Genomic DNA, 17,595 nt, shown 5'->3' on the forward strand with positions numbered 1-17,595 from the left:
AGACATGAATCAGGCAAGGCAAAGCACAAAACAAGAAACGAGATCAAAAAACCAGACACGAGAACAATATAATACGGCTTGGTATGGTGAATACACTCACGCAATACTTCGCAATGAACAATGAGACAAGAGGGGTTTAAATACTAAACAAAATCAAAGATGAAATACAAAACAGCTGAGAACAATGATGCACATAAAGGAAACAACCAATGACAATACAGGGGTGGAGACAGTACAGAAATCATAACAAATGCACATGTGTGAAAAGTAAACAAAGTCAATGCCATTGTAAAACCCAGAAGCGTGCTACAGTGCTAGTGTGAGGGGAAATCGTGACGGATATGAGAGGGGTATAAATAATACAGGTTCCACCTGTGCTCCCTAAGCAGGTTCTAATCACTGGCACCCAATCTTGAACACCTGATTCTAATTTTATGGGTGTGAAGGTGTAAGGATATACTTACTTTTTTCCATGTGACTGCTCTGTTTTTTGTTAATTTAAATTGTGAAAATGATGACAAAATGTCAATTTTATGTCATTTGATAGTCTATCACCTTTATTAATAGGCACTGTTTCAAAGAAGATCAAATGTTTGCTTGAGAAAAACCAACAACATGAAAAACCAACAATTTCCATGGGGTGTACTTATTTTTTCACATGATTGTAAATGTCAGTCTAGCCTGAAGCTAACACTCTCAGTTCATTTAATTTAACAGTTGAAATTCTGTAAATTTTGACAATAAACCTGATTTTTAATGGGGGTTGAATAATTTTGATTGCAACTGTAAGTCTTAAGACGTGTTTCCTAGGAATGCCTTTTGTGTATGACCTGTTTTGCCTCTATATGTTTTTTGCTGTTTACCTAGCCCTTTTGTGGTGCTTGCCTGTTTTTTTGTATCCTGCCCTACAAATGTGATAGGGTTCATGTTTTATATTTGTATCTGCTATGTATGACACATTTTGATTAAGAAACACAGTACATTTTCAATATAGTCCTTTCAGATATCATTTGTGTAAGGTAGAACCTGGTGGGTGTGTGTGTGTGTGTGTGTGTGTGGGTGTGTGTGTGTGTGTGTGTGTGTGTGTGTGTGTTTACTTACCTGCAGTAGCTGTGGCTGCCAAGACCCAGCTGTCTGGCATCTGGCCTCCAGGCTGTGTAAAACTTGTGGTAGATTGCAGGTGAGTCCCACTGCAGACACTTAGAGTTGCTTTTACTGATGGTCTGAGTTCCTCTATAGGACTGACCAAATCCCTGTACACACTCTAGTATAGGGTCTAAGAGAAGAACAATACTGTGTCATGCATGTGCACCAGATTTCTTGCTCTTGCTTGTTTCCTTTTGACACGGATCCTTACCCTGGGTTTGTGTGCTCCTCTATAAGTGTGTGTTTGTAGTACCTAAGCCTTTATTTCAGTCATACTATGTAGAATGATTACAGATGAACTGTTAATTAAAGCTGAAACAACTGATTAATGATGTTAGTATACACACTGTAACTGCAAAATTGTTCTTTTTAAAAAAAATTATTTTGCTAACATAAATTATTATTGAGCTGCTCTGAGTTGCCCTAGAAATCCTGTAAAAGTTTACACGTCATATCCAATTCAGATATGTCCTGTTTCAAGTATGGAAAAGGCAAATGCAATATAAATTAAAGAAGACTTTCCCCTTCAACAAAGCCTTTTCTAGGCTGAGCTAGCTAGCTAAAGTTAGTCAGCTAGTTCACTGCATCAGTGATCAGCTCTAAGTTTGTATTCACAAAACAGTTCTGTAATACTGCGGATATAATGGTAGCAGATAATTCCAGCCTCAGGTTTGGGGCATGTCTCAAACCATATACTACTATACTAAAATAAAGCATTGGTGTCACTGCTATTTTGGCATTTACTGCATAGAATGGGGTTTGGGACGCATCCCTGAATTCTTATTTAAAGTGTATTACCTGCGTCTTGCAACCATCATATTAATGACACAGTACAATCCACATTACAAAATGTTCTAATTAAACATTTATTAAGCATATAGAAAAAACAAATGTGTGTGCAGTGTATAAAAAAGCCTACACACCCCCATTAAAACTGCAGGTTTTTGCTAAATAAAAAAATTAAACCAAGATAAATAATGTCCTATGTTTTTTCCACCTTTAATGTGATATAAGCAACCAAAAAATTCAAATGAAAAACAGATAGAAACATTTTATGGAAAAAAGAAAAACCAATAAGTTGGTGGTACAAGTGTACACCCTTTTATAATTTGGCATGTGACTGTGCTCAGAATTAACCAGTCATCACTTTCAAATTATTTTCAAAAATAATTATGATACATCTGTCATCACTGTGATTCCAATTAACCCCAAATAAAGATCAGCTGTTTCTCATGGATTTTCTTGTTTCATCTGAAGCTATAGTCTACAAGGAGCTTACAAAACATGTACAGGATCTCATTGTTGTAAGTTACTGATTAGGAGAGGGGTACAAAATAATTTCCAAAACATTACATGTACCACAGAAAACATTTAAGGCCACCATCAACAAGTTGAGAAAAAGAGACACCACAGTGATACTACCAAGAAGGGTGGGCTTGTCAGAAGCCCTTTCTCACAAAAAAAAAAACATACAAGCCCTGCCTAAATAACCCTCCTTGAAAAAAAAAAAAGGAAGCTCATCACCCAATGAACACCATACCCACAGTGAAGCATGGTGGTGGTTGCAGCATCATACTATGGGGCTGCTTTTCTTTGACTGGGACTGGGCCGCTGCTTTAATAAGGGTGTGTAGACTTTTGATATCCACTGTGTATGTGTGTGTCTTTGTCCCACCTGTTGTACAGTTTGGCATAGAACAGAATTCCCACACAATTTGAGACTTTTTAAAAACATAGCACCATGGTCTAGAGTCCCCGTCTGGATTTCTGAAAAACACAGTTGTTATTTTAAAAAATCAGCAACAGGAAAAGTTTTTTTGTTTGGATTCATTTTTGTCTGAGTACCTGCAGTAGTTGTGATTGCCTAGTCCAAGGATTCTTGTGTCTGGTTTCCTGGCTGTGAATTTTTTTCCTCTGAGTAAGGTTGAGTTCCAATTGATACACTCAGCGCTAGAGCTGGAGATGCTCCAAGTACCGCGATAATCAGAGCCCTGCCCACTCACACATTTCTCATTCAAATCTAAGAAAAAGGATAATGCAGTTCAGTGAGTATCATGTTACAGTGTTCAGGCTCCAATTGCTATTTAATGTTTGTGTCAGTTTGTACTCAACTGATCTCGCACTGCTGTCCAGTGAATCCTGGCAGACACAGGCATATGAAGTCTTTGGAGAACACTGCCTCCTTACATGTGCCACCACTGTAACATCTTGATACGTAACAAGCTAATTTTGAGAGAGAGAGAGAGAGAGAGAGAGAGAGAGAGCGAGAGCGCATTACACATTCCGATGGTGAATGAACATGCTAATCAAAAAACAACAAAATAAAACTGCATACCTGTGACCATATCTGTAAAGGAAATACGGAGATGGGTGATGTAAAACCTGTACATTTTGGTAAACATTTTGAGATTTGTGCTGCACTGAAGCCCCAATAAATGGCTCTCAACACTTTTCCTTTTTTCTCTATGGCAATACGGTTGTTGACAGATTTCTATTATGTGTTATTATTATTATACTGGCTTGACAGGACCAACATACTGTACCCTCCACTAATATTGGCACCCTTGGTAAATATCCTTTGTCTTGATTGTTTAACCTTTTGATATTTTGTTCAAAAGAATTCACAAAAACACTCTCATAGATGTCAAACAATTGCAAACACAACACAAGTTTACATATAAAAAAAATCTTTGTTAAATATAGGTGTGCAACAGTTATTGGCACTCCTTTGAATACATATGAGAAAAATATATTAAAGTAAGTACAGTACTGTGCACAAGTCATAAGCACCCTTTTTTAGTACAAACTTTGTTTTATTTTATGACTTCTACATTATCGAGTCAGTACAGATCAGTAAAGAAATCAGCATATTACATAAGAGACCACTTTTCAGACAAAATACATAATGAAGGCTGCTGGGAAAAAATGCAAAAATAAGAAGTAAGTGCGAAAGTGAAAGGCTCCAGAAGAACTTTGGCTGGTGCTGCAAGATGCTCAGTAAAACTTACCAGCTAATTTCCTTATAAAACTGCACAAATTGTACCCGGGACTACTACAAATTTTTTTAAAAGCAAATGGTCAACACACAAAATATAGCCTTTGTGTCACGTTTCGTGACGCAACAGAGATAAGGTAGGATGCAATCACAGGTTAAACAACAGTTTTATTTAAAGAGAGACAGGCAGACAAATCCAAAACGTGAACCAAAACGTAATCCAAAACATGCAAGAGGTCCGGCGATCGGCAAACAGGCATACACAGGGCTAGGCAGGAAACAAGGTCGCGGTCACTGAAAACAGGGTCGAGATACAAAACATGAAACCTAAACTACAACGAGGGACTGGTAGCGGAGAAACCAGCGTGAACTAAACTAACGAACCTAAACATGAAACATGACATGGATTATGACTATGACTTTAAACATGAAACTATGAACTGTGACTGTGGTTATCTATCGTGATATCTATTCTAACTGTACTACTCTAATATTCCGCGTTGCGTGCTGGGAGGCGCGTGGTATATATGCGGACATAATCAGCGTTGTAATTGCTGACGGCTGAGGGCAATTCAGACACACATGAAACAACAACCAATGACAGAACGGGGAGGAGACATAACAGAAACATAAACAAATGCACGTGTCGAAATGTCACGATTGTCAACAAGGGAAAAACAGGTGTACATGCACGCGTGCTCACATGCTCCACAGCGCACTGCTTAAAGGGGAACTCGTGACACAACCCCACCCCGCCCCCCCGGGTTCTTGGTGTCCAGGTTTTGTGGAGCAGCTGGTGAGCACTGGGTCCTCTGCCCTCCAGGATGTCACTCAATTTGCAGAACTTTTTATGGAGGAGTTCATGCAACCAGGGCAGCTTCATGGTCTGGATTTACTGGGGTGGAGAGTCAATGGACAGCCCCAGCCTGACCTGCCCTTTAACCTCTATTATGAGGGGACTGACAGGTCAGCCTCCACTGATCCGCTTCAGGTTCCAGCCAACGTGGAGGAGGTGGCACCGACACCGATGTCTGAGGGCTGCAGGAGGGAGACCAAGCTACAATGCCCTACCTGCAAAAAACTGGGTCTCCAGGAAGCATTCTACTGCTCTCATGAATGCTTCAAGAGCAGCTGGCGGGAGCATAAGAAACTCCACCGGAGAGCCCTTGCAGAGATCCAGCCCGGGGTCAACAGGGTGACCTCGGAGCGCCCGTCGGAGGTCTCAGCACATGAGCCCCAGCCGGAGGCTCGTGCATGCGCGCTCACATGCTCCACAGCGCGCTGCTTAAAAGGGAACTCGTGACACTTTTTAATTTATTTCTGTTTACTGCCCTTTAGAGTATATTTAAATGTAGAAACATTTAATTTCATTATGTTTGAAGACATCTTTGCTGTACAGCAAGACTATTGCATAGTACTGTATATTCCCATTGATATTTAACTTTTTTTTAGTACAGCTTTTAGTACAACTGGGACTAGGAATAGGAAATTGTTCAACCATGACTTCCTGTTCCACAGATGTATAAATATGAGATAACACATGGGCCAAATTCCCTTTGTCATTCATAACAATGGGTTAGACCAAGGAATGTAGCTTTTATGTGCAGCCAAAGGTTGTTGAGCGTCTCAAAATGGGAAGTGGCTATAAGAAAATAGCACAGCATTGAATTCCACCATCAGGGCAATAATTAAGAAGTTCCAGTCAACTGGAAATGTTATGAATCGACCTGGAATTGGATGTGTGTCTATATTGTCTCAAAACACTGTGAAAAGGATAAGGCTGTGTGGGTGGCTGTGGCTCAGGTGGTAGCGTGGGTTGTCCACTAATCGTAGGATTGGCGGTTTGATTCCCGGCCCACATGACTCCACATGCCAAAGTGTCCTTGGGCAACACACTGAACCCCAAGTTGCTCCTGATGGCAAGTTAGTGCCTTGCATGGCAGCTACCATTGGTGTATGTGTGTGTGAAGGGGTGAATGAGACACAGTGTAAAGTGTTTTGGAACTGTTAAGGTTAAAAAAGCACTATATAAGTGCAGACCAAAAGGATGGTTCGAGTGGCCAAAAAATCTCCACGAATCACAGCTGGAGAATTGCAGAATTTAGTTGCATCTTGGGGTCAGAAAGTCTCCAAAACTATAATCCGAAGTCACCTACATCACCACAAGTTGTTTGGCACACACAAAGAATTAGCTATATGGAAAAGTACCTCATGCCGACAGTTAAATATGGGGGTGGCTCTTTAATGTTTTGGGGCTGTTTTTCCGCAGAGGACCTGGACATTTTGTTATGATACATGGCATCGTGGATCGAATCATGCAATGAAATCCTGACTGTCTCTGCCAGAAAGCTTAAACTGGGGCCGTGGTTCCAGCAGAACAATGATCCAAAATGTACATCACAATCAACACAAAAATGGTTGACTGACCACAAAATCAAGGTCCTGCCATGGCCACCCCAGTCCCCTGACTTGAAACCCATAGAAAACCTCAGGGGTGGACTGAAGAGGAGAGTCCACCAGCATGGACCGTGAAATTTGAAGGATCTGGAGATATTCTGTATGGAGGACTGGTTTCAGATCCTTTGCCATGCATTCTCCAACCTCATCAGGTATTATAGGAGAAGATTCAGAGCTGTTATCTTGGCAAAGGGAGGTAGCACAAAGTATTGACTAAAAGGGTGCCAATAATTGTTGCACTCCTATATTTTAGAACTGCAACAACTAATCGATAAAATCAATAATAATCAATTATGAAAATCATTGTCACGAATCTCATTATCAATTAGTTGATCTGCGCGCGGCAAGGGGTGTGCTTACTCATTACGTTACTTCTGTTCCGAAAACATACTTCGGAGAGTAAATTCTAAAGTTGTGTCCCAAATGAAGTACTATACACTTACACTATGCACTCTGTACTATCGTCTAGTCTGTGGATTTTAGAAAGGTAATATCATCTCAAATATAACACTAGCGGTTTCTTTTACTAACCGGAAGTATAAGCCACTTCCTAGGCGACGGCGCATGACGTCATATGCACGCTAGCATTAGCAGACCCCCAGAGTCACCGACAATGACTTTCTTCAGTTTACTTTCTGTCAGCATTACCTTTTATTCCCAACATGACCTCAATCACCAACAGATGGAGGCGAAATCGTCAAGTGACTGAGGAAGAAAGTGTGTAATCTCCAAGTCCTCTAAGGCAGGGGGGCATTTTAAACACCATAGAAATCAAACTGATGCACGAGGACCAACTTATGTTTATATCCAAAATGCTCCACTGTGTTCAAGGGGTTCGGGAACTGGTGCAAGCTGCTTAAAAGCTTTAGTTTAATTTAAGTTTATTGTCATTATATGCTGTATTTGTGCGCTTGCAGTGTAACTTCTGTTGTTTATTATAACGGAAGTGATCTGTTAGTAACCAGGTGGTGTTGCTGATCACGCGCAGTGTAGAAGCGCTGATACAGAGTGGGAGCGCGAGTAAGATCTGTAATGTATAATTAAAACATTATGATCACAAGTAAAATAATAATCCTAAAGGCAGTGAGTAATAGAAACCACAAGGTCCAGTGAAAGTGAGTTTTATTATTAATTTAGGACTGTTAATATCTGTTGATATTTGATAGAGTCCATGATGCCATGTATCCTAACAATATGTCCAGGTCCTTGCAGAAAAACAGTCCCAAAACATTAAAGAGCCACCACCATATTTACCCATGGACATGAGGTACTTTTCCATATGGCTACCTCTCTGTGTGCACCAAAATCACCTAAGCCTCTTTTAGGGGGGTCTAGGCATACTCCCCCCAAATTTTTTTAAAGCCATCAAAACATCTTTCTAGTCATGTATATTGTAGAGTACCAATGGGTGTAAAATCTATAGAAATAAGGTTATTTTTGGTCAAGGTATACCTGTCTCATAATTTGTGTTAGAGCCTGATCTCTAACACAAACTTAACACATGACTTACTTAAATTATATAAAAATAAAGAAATTAAGATCCACTTTGTCCCATCCATTCAACACCAACAAAAGGCAAAAACGGCTGTACTATGTAAGCAAAATACTTTTTGGATTTTATTTAGAGAGAAAGAGAGTGAGTGAGAGAAAAAGCGAGAGGTTTGTTATTTTTATATTGTAGTTATATTATATTTTTCTTCTTGTCATTATTTGTTTTGTGTTAAAGCTTTGGCAATATTGTTTTTAAAAAATGTGCCAATAAATGCATGATTTAAATTGAAATTGAAAAATTTAAATAGAGAGAGGGAAATGAGAAGACATGTAGGTCATATAATGCCATTAGAAAAAAGTCTTTGTTAATTACATTAACTACGTTTACATGGGCAGTTATAATCGAGCTACTGTGTAGTTGAGCTACAGTCTTATTTATTTGTCTACGTATACATGGCACCATGCGTAATCGAATGACTGATACGGTTTGGTGCGATCCCTTGTGTTGCACATCACCTCTTGTAATGATCTGGGAGAATTTCCCTTTAAGACCAGGAGGGGCATGTGGCCACGTCATTCTGCGCTCTCGCTGCCCATGTGTGAGTCTGCAGCAATTGTGCGAGTGAGCTGCCAAACTGTAACCGTGATATGGTCAGTATAATTAATAAAACCAACATAAAATATTTAAACAGTAAACTGTGTTGTGCATGGATCATTCGCTGACCAACAGAACAGAATCAACAGAAGTTGAGCTACAAGTCGGATTTCGGAAGTTTGATTTCAGTACGATTTCAGTTGGACTAAAGCGTTTACATGACATTTAAAAAAGTCTAATTATTGCTTTAGCTAGATTGTAATTGAACTTTTAATGTCCATGTAAAAGTGCTTACTATCTGGAGATCCGCCAACAGGAGGTACCCATGGTAAGCCGCTGGATGTGTGTCTGTCAACTGAAAAACGCACGGACAAATAGGTGTGTACCATGTACAGCAGCCTCCCCCAGGTCCTAGTGATTGTCCAGTTACAGGTTTAAGATGCGATGGAATCGAATCATTGACGAAAAAAAGAAATCAAAAAGAAAATGTATTGGCTTATATATTGATTTGCTTAGGGGGGCTAATGAATATTTTGGGGAGGCCAAAGCGACCTCTCTGTCTGATCATTTCACCCGATCCCATTTGAAGTTCCAGTAGTGTCTGGCAAACTGAAGACGCTTGACAGTAGAGGCTTTTTTTCTTGAAACCCTACGAAAAAACTAACTTCTGCTATTTTCCAGCTGTGATCCTTGGAGATTTTTTGACCCACCCTCTTCACAGTGCATTGAGACAATATAGACACACATCTACTTCCAGGTTGACACATAACATTTCCAGTTGACTGGCAGTTCTTAATTATTGCCCTGATGGTGGAAATGGGCATTTTCAATGCTTGTGCTATTTTCTTATAGCCACTTCCCAGTTTGTGAAGCTCAACAACCTTTTGCCGCACACCGCAGCTATATTCTTTGGTCTTACCCATTGTGATGAATGACTATGGAAATTTGGCCTGTGTTACCTCATATTTATTCCCCTGTGAAACAGGAAGTCATGGTTGAACTATTTCCTGTTCCTAGTCAACCAGGTCTACTAAAAAAATTTAAATATCAATGGGAATATATTTCAAATATATTTTTCTCATATGAATTATTGGGGTGTGAATAATTGTGTCACACCTATATTTAACGAAGCTATTTTTTTTTTTAGATAAACCTGTGTTGAGTTTGCAATTGTTTGATATCAATGAGAGTAGAGTATTTTTGTGTTTTTTTTTTTTTAAACAAAAGATCAAAAGGTTAAACAATAAAGACAATTTTTCACAGCCACCTTTGCTCATATTTACCAAGGGTGCCAGTATCATGTGCTGTTTGTCACTGTATATTATCGGTCTATTTCAAAACCACGCATCCCTTCTTCTAACTGCCTTCTCATATTGTGAACTTCAATCACCTACAGTACCTGTACGCATCATCTACATGTACGTGAAATAATTTCAGAATTATTATTTTTGTTGTTACTTTTTGTGGGACTACACTGTTCATGGACATTTTATTCATGGACACTGTTTCCTACACAATTGATATACATTGTTACAGAAAACATTTGAGCAGTGGGGCAGTGGTGGCTTGGCAGTTAAGGCTCTGGGTTACTAATCGGAAGGTTGGGGGTTCAAGCCCCAGCACTGCCAAGCTGCCACTGTTGGGCCCTTGAGCAAGGCCCTTAACCCTCTCTGCTCCAGGGGTGCTGTATCATGGCTGACCCTGCGTTCTGACCCCACCCTCCTAACATTCTGGGATATGTGAAAAAAGAATTTCAGTGTGCTGTAATGTATATGTGACCAATAAAGACTCATTATATTGCCATTCTGATTTAAAATTTGGATGTCATTTTATATTTCATTTATCTTTACTGGATAAATCTGTTTCATTGCATCACTGCTTTAGATCATTGTTTCTTTATTCCTCGATGGGACACATTGATGTTGCAATTAGACACTCTGATGTGATTTGGGCAGCTGTGGCTCAGGTGGTAGAGTAGGTCCACTAATCACAGGGCTAGCGGTTCGATCCCTGGCCATGCAAATCCACATGACGAAGTGTCTTTGGGCAACTCCCAATAGCAGACTTCGCCGTCCCTCGTTTCTTAGGTTCAAAATGGTTCGATTTTCTCCCATAGAAGGCTCTCTGTTCTTCATGTTGATTTATGCTTTTTAGCAAAAAAATTCTGTCTTCAAAGGTGAAATCCAGGGATTAAACCAAGAGTAGACATTGAGCGCTATTAATTGTTTAAACAATCAATCTAACAGGGCACACATGGGCAACAAGAAATACCTGTCACATGTTCCAATATTTTTGATAAACTGAAAAATGATTAGGTACAAACAAACAGTGCCATGTTCTAAGCTGTTTAGCACAATAAGTTGTAAATATCAGGAAATGAAAGCTGGAATTATGATCTCTCATCACATATTCATCTTTTGATTGCAAACCCAAATGTATTTAGTGTATAGTAAAAGGAAAAGAATTGGCCTTGCTGTTCCAATACTTTTGGAGGGGACTGTATCATGGAAATATTTATTTAAACGTACAAGAACACTTGTGTTTGCAAAGAAATGGGAGGTAATTAGTGGTGCCAAACAGTCAAATGTTTAAATCTTAATAAAAGACTTAATAAAAATACTTTGTCTACATATTTTTGGCTGTTCTCGTTTTTTCATTTAAACCCTGGACTCATTCATACAGTGGCATTGAGTATGTGTCCACCTTGATTAAGGTGGGCACACAGCCTAGCTTTGGTTTTCTTAATAGGTAATTTCTTATCATTTTTAATTTCTGTAGGCCTGCCTTCTCCTATTGCTAAAATAATGTAATGATGTAACAATTATATTTTAACAGGATAAATGTAGAGTAGTCTAAGTCAACCGAGTCTGCTCCAGCACCAGGGATTGGATTGAGACTCCACATGTTTAAAGTTCATTACTATACTTATGACTTCATTTTATTGTAATTAATTTTAAAATATATGGCAGTGGTGGTAAAAGTGGGGGTCTTATGGGGTCTATCATTGGGCTATGACTTGGAAAATCATTAGCTCAAATCTCAGTGCCAGCAAGCTGCCACTGGGACCTTAAGCAAGGCCCTTATCCCACAACTGCTCAGTTGTATCCTCTCTCAGTTGTAAGGTGCTTAGAATAAAAGCATCAGCCAAATGAGGTAAATTTAAAATGTGCACATAGTAAACATATATAAACTGAATGACTTTCCAGCATAAGTTTTTCAGTAGACTATGTGTTCAATTGATGTTTCTTACTGTGTGTTAGTAATCCTTAAGTATACTTACGAATACTTGAGTAAGTGTGTGTTTGTGTGTGTGTGTGCGTTTCACTCACTAGTAATAGGTATGTAGTGACATCGTGCCCTTGCTCTTGAGGCACAGCGGCAATACTCGACTTTCTGACCTCTCCATCGTAGCCAAGTTTCCCCTATCTCTCTGACTGCAGCTGAGTCCGAGTCTACACAGTGGTCTGGGACACACAAATAGCCACACATACACACACCAACAACCACACATAGAAGGGAAAGGTGGTTACATGGACAAAACTGGGGCTGAAGTTGAACTATGTTTATGACAATGACTTCAACAACAAACAAAATTACAAATATAGCTGCAAGCAGCAATTATGTGGCCAAGCATACTACAGAGGTAAAGTAAGGAGCTAAGCAACCATCAGAGCATGGTCATGATTTTACATATCAAGTTTCAGTGCAAAAGGCAGCAGTGTTGACAAGATATTGCATAATACACTATGTGGTGCTCATGTCAAATTTGACGATGTGTTATATGAAAAAGGTTTGCGACATCTTTTGTGAGCATGCTCTGCTGATGATCTATTTTGAAATTTGGTGAACATTGAATAAATGGTCTAGGAGGACTCAGAAGTATGTTTTTGACATGACTCAACATTGCATACAGACAAAATGGTCAACTGTAGAAAAATGTAGATCACTGGTTTTTGTATGACCTAAGAAATTGAAAGAGGTGAGATTCATCCACTGGATGAAATTCATAAAAGCTATAAGTATATTTGTGTCTTTTGCCCACAAGGTTGCCCCAAACTTCTCAGATACCTTCAGGGTGCAACTGCATGGTGCTGATGACACACAGCAAGTTTTTAATGGTACACCAGTGCATGCTCATTTTTAAGTCAGTTGTACTGACAGTTTGGTCTATCAACACGAAAGCCATAACTTATTGTTGGCATGTACTGAAGCTGAACTGAGTTGAATTTGGTGAAAACCACCAATGGTTTAACTACTCAACTTGAATTCGATAATGTTCAGCATGGCCTGAAGATGATCTGATTCAATTTTCGTGAAAATCTGACAAAAGGTCTAGGAAGAGTTCGAAAAAGTTCAAGAAAATTCAAAATTGTGGAAAAATTTCCACGACGAAAAATGTTGAAAACCATGATGAAAATGTCAGAGTGCAATCAACTCGGCAGGAGCCAAGGAATCAGAGGAAAAAGGATGTTGTCTCCATCCCTTACAGTTCAAAAGTTATTAGAATAAACATAAGTGAAACTTTGAGCTGTTTTTGTGGCGCTAGAGGGTTTGAGATAGCAACTCCAAATTTGCTATGGTAACATTTTCCCCTATCTGTATGCCAAACTTCATAACTTTCTTATATATGGTTCTATGGGCTGTCATAGACTCAAGTGCTGAAGAAAAAGAAGAAGAACGTCAGGGTTACGCATGTAACCCTGATCCCTGAGAAGGGAACGAGATGTTGCGTTTAGCATAACACTATGGGGGAGCGCCCTCACGCACGACCGACATCTGAAGCTTGTGTAAAATCATGCCTGCCATGATCAAGTGGCGTGGCAATTAAGCACGTCATGTGATTTTTATACATATACATATATATATATATATATATATATATATATATATATATATATATATATATACACACACACACATATATACATACACACACACACACACACATACACATATACATATATATATATAGAGTACCTGTGAACCGCGCCATCAGATTCTATTATCTGAAGCGAAGACGCAATTCACAGGCCTGCAATGGTATGACAAAGCTACGCAACGTCTCATTCCCTTCTCAGGGAACAGGGTTACATACGTAACCCAGACGTTCCCTTTCAAAGGGAACTCCACGTTGCATTTAGCATAACAGTATGGGAACGAGAATACCCACTCCGTCATACCGAGGGTACGGTCTGTTCAAAAAGACCCAAGCCCGAGGGTCACTGCAAGACCACAGCGGGCAGTGTGTTGTCTCCTCAGAGGCGAACACATCCTCTTCCGCTTGTCCGAACCTCCGCCATATGGACTCCACCACTTGTGAATGGAGCCTCCAACCCCCGGGCCTCAGCCCCTGCCAACAGGATGTCCTCCCCCACATTCCGGCATGTACATTGCACTCATTGACAAAAACTTTCCCTTTGCCCAGAGAAGGATTAGTTGCGCCTGCCTGAACAGGGGGCGTGAACGTAACCCTCCCTGGTGGTTGATATATGAGACCACAGCTGTGTTGTCTGTCACAATTAACACATGGTCAGCTCTTAATTGAGGAAGAAAGAACTTCAGTGCTAGGAATACGGCCCGCATCTCTAGGCGATTTATATGCCACTCCAGATGAGGGCCGCTCTGAAGACCGTGAGCTGGACAACCATCTAAGACCGCACCTCAGCCCGTGAGACGCCCCTAGAGTGTAACCCAAGGCTAGAAACTGGTGACACCTCCAGATACACAGAGCACGTAGGCATCGCCACGTGACACTGATTACTCTCAGAGGTTTCATCCTCGGACAAAACCCCCGACTTTTCAGCCACCACTGAAACAGTCTCATGTACAATAGGCCCAATGGTATGACGTTGGCTGCTGCTGCCATAAGGCAAAACAGTCTCTCGTAGAGACTGGAGGGGATGCCCAGACCCAGCTTTATCTTGCTCAATGTTGATAGGACAGATCCTACGCGTGTTGGGGATAGAAACACCCTCATCGTAGTAGAATCCCATAAAACCCCTAGAAAAGTTGTCCTCTTTACTGGAGAAAGCATACTTTTCTTGAGGTTTAATCTGAGCCCCAAGCTCCTCACGTGGACGAGAACAACATCTCGATGTTGATGCGCCAGTTCCATGGATCGTGCTAGAATTAACCAATCGTCCATGTAGTTTAGTACACGGGTGCCCTGGAGTCGCAAGGGAGCCAGAGCAGCAGCCATGCACTTTGTGAAGGTGCGAGGGGATAAAGCTAGCCCGAAGGGAAGAACCTGATATTGGTATGCGTTGTCTCCAAACGCAAACCTCAGGCACTTCCTGTGACTGGGCGATATTCCTATGTGGAAAGATGCATCTTTAAAATCTATCGTCACAAACCAGTAATCGAACTGAATCTGTGGCACGATAAGTTTGAGCGTCAGCATCTTGAACCTGTATGTCCGAAGAGTACGGTTCAGATGACGCAGATCTAAAATTAGGTGCACACTCCCATCTTTTTTGCAGACCAGGACATAACGGCTGTGAAAACCTCCCTCCCTTAGGGACCAGGGTACATGTTCTATGGCCCCTTTGTCCAAAAGGGATCTTCCTGCACTAACGTTGGGCTCTGCTCTGTGCTGACTACTGTGATGAGCACACCTCTGAAACGGGGGGGGTCGAGCTCTGAACTGGACCCGGTAACCCTTTTCTATGTTAGACAGAACCCATGGAGACACATTTGGCAGTAGTTTCCACGCTGTCAGATTGTCTTTCAGTGATGTTAGCTTTTACACATTCTGTTGGAGGGAAAGCATCAGATTTTCGTTGCCCTGTGACAGCTCGCTGACCAGAGAAGGCTGAAAACTTGGGACAGCCTTGGCTAGGGGAGAACCTACAGTAGCACTGGGGGCTATCTGCCCTAACAACCTCATATCCCCTAATACGTCCCTCCGTGGCCCATCAGGACTGTTCCTTCCTTGCCTGCTTTGCTTTCATGATCATTCTTAGATCAGGCCTGTTAGCCGGCTGCGGCTGTGGGCTGTGGCCCCCTGGCTGGGGCTCCCTGGCAGGATGTGGGCCACCACACTCACCTTCTGTGCCTCCCTCGCACTAGCACTGGCCTGGGCTCCACTCATGCATGCGAACTCGACACGACAGGGAAGGAACTGGCTGAACACCGCTGTTTGCGGTTTTGCCTCGTGAAACCTGTCGCAATGGCGTTAACCGTGCCGCCAAACAGGCTAAAAGGTTCAAACCGGGGCGTCCAGCAAGGAGACCTTATCTTTGTCCCATCCCTGAGAGTTTGAGCCATAGGTGCGTCTCTGCCACAATCAAGCTACCCATTGAATGGCCGATATGACAGGCCGTTTGCTTGGTCGCCCGGAGAGACAAATCTGTGGTGCGGCGCAGCTCTGTCACTGCCTTGGGCCCAATTCCCTCCCCAGTATCGAGCTCACTCAGCAGGTCTGCTTGGTAGGCCTGCAACACTGCCATCGTATACAGTGACCCACAAGCAAGACTCACTGAAGCATAGGCTGGCAGGCCAATAAATAGGCATGATTTTACACAAGCTTCAGATGCTGGTCGCACGCAAGGGCACTCCCCCATAGTGTTATGCTAAATGCAATGTGGAGTTCCCTTTGAAAGGGAACACTAATGATCACAATAGGTTTACAATGTATGGTTCTTGGCCCCTAATAAATACCAAACTCAACAAACAAGAATAACATGACAGCTGTTATGGATGGGAGAGACAGAACAAATAAGAAAGACAAAAATGTGGGTGGGGAATGGGGTCAATATGAAGAACTAAAAAATAAAGATAAAAGGGCTTGTTTTCAGCTTGGTGGCTGAAACTATGCAGCACATTCGCTGACTGATTACCTGCACTGTTCCTTTTTGTATAGTTAGAAGTTGTGTAGTACAGTTAAACTTTAGCCCATCTAATTGCTAGACACAGTGAGATTAACCTGCCGTGACCTTCAACAATGTCACAAAAAGACGTAAGATGCAGTATTAGCAATAAATACCCAGTGATGGCTGGTGGTGGCTATTTACTATCTATCAATAGCATGACAGTGAAGCTATTGTGGTTGAACAATACATCATTATGTCACAAGGTGTCATTGATGGCATAATAAGAATGATGTGGGGCAAACTATCACACACACACTTATTTAAAAGTAGATGTGCAGCTGCATTCTAGTTCATGATGTACAGCTGCAAGTTCTAATTTTTCTGTACTGGGTTCATGCCATGCTCCTCAGAATAACCAATGCGGTACACAGAAAATATATGTAACCCTTTAAACCAAAAAATAGTAAACTTAAGAGTTCTGTCCGATATCCTTTTGTGTGACTTATAATTTCAATGGACAATGTGTGTTTAGTCTATCTATTTTTAGTTTCTCCTGAAAAGGTGTTTTGGGGAAAAAAGTATGATGGAGAAGATAATCTACCTTGTTTGCATACATTATACCCACCACTGGGTGGCTGTGGCTCAGGTGGTAGAGAGGGTTGTTCACTAATTGTAGGGATGGCAGATCGATTCCCGGCCCATATGACTCCGCATGCCGAAGTGTACTTGGGCAAGACACTGAACAAGCTGCTCCCGATGGAAAGTTAGCACCTTGCATGGCAGCTCTTCTACCAGTAGTGTGTGAGTGTGTGGGTGTGAATGGGTGAATGAGACACAGTGTAGAGTGCTTTGGAACTGCTAAGGTTAAAAAAGTGCTATATAAGTGCAGACCACTTACCACTGTATATTACGTATGCCCTCTCAATCACTGCTGATTACGTGACACGGATGTATCAGCAATGATCAGACATGATCTGCTCTCTGTGCTACAAATAACTCAGCTCAGTCATTTCCTCATACCATTCAGCATGATGGATGTTGGTACTGTTGTGTTTGTTCCACTTAACAACAAATACTAATTAGCCATAGTAGCCCATTTAT

The 17,595-nt window shown here is 41.1% G+C and overlaps 1 protein-coding gene across 5 annotated transcripts in view; it reads right to left on the bottom strand.

The window, feature by feature from the left end:
- plat (plasminogen activator, tissue) overlaps positions 1–17,595 on the bottom strand; it is a 63,686-nt gene that overhangs the window by 22,820 nt on the left and 23,271 nt on the right. For 4 of the 5 annotated variants that reach the window (XM_053624821.1, XM_053624823.1, XM_053624825.1 and 1 more), the window contains 5 exons: positions 12,013–12,147; positions 3,258–3,368; positions 2,991–3,165; positions 2,821–2,912; positions 1,102–1,276 (listed from right to left, as the gene is read on the bottom strand). In XM_053624821.1, the coding sequence (XP_053480796.1) occupies positions 1,102–1,276; positions 2,821–2,912; positions 2,991–3,165; positions 3,258–3,368; positions 12,013–12,147 (688 nt within the window). The remainder of the gene's footprint in view (positions 1–1,101; positions 1,277–2,820; positions 2,913–2,990; positions 3,166–3,257; positions 3,369–12,012; positions 12,148–17,595) is intronic. The other variant, XM_053624824.1, reaches the window with a different exon arrangement.

Source organism: Ictalurus furcatus, chromosome 5 (genome assembly GCF_023375685.1).
Source record: "Ictalurus furcatus strain D&B chromosome 5, Billie_1.0, whole genome shotgun sequence".
Lineage (NCBI taxonomy): Eukaryota > Metazoa > Chordata > Actinopteri > Siluriformes > Ictaluridae > Ictalurus > Ictalurus furcatus.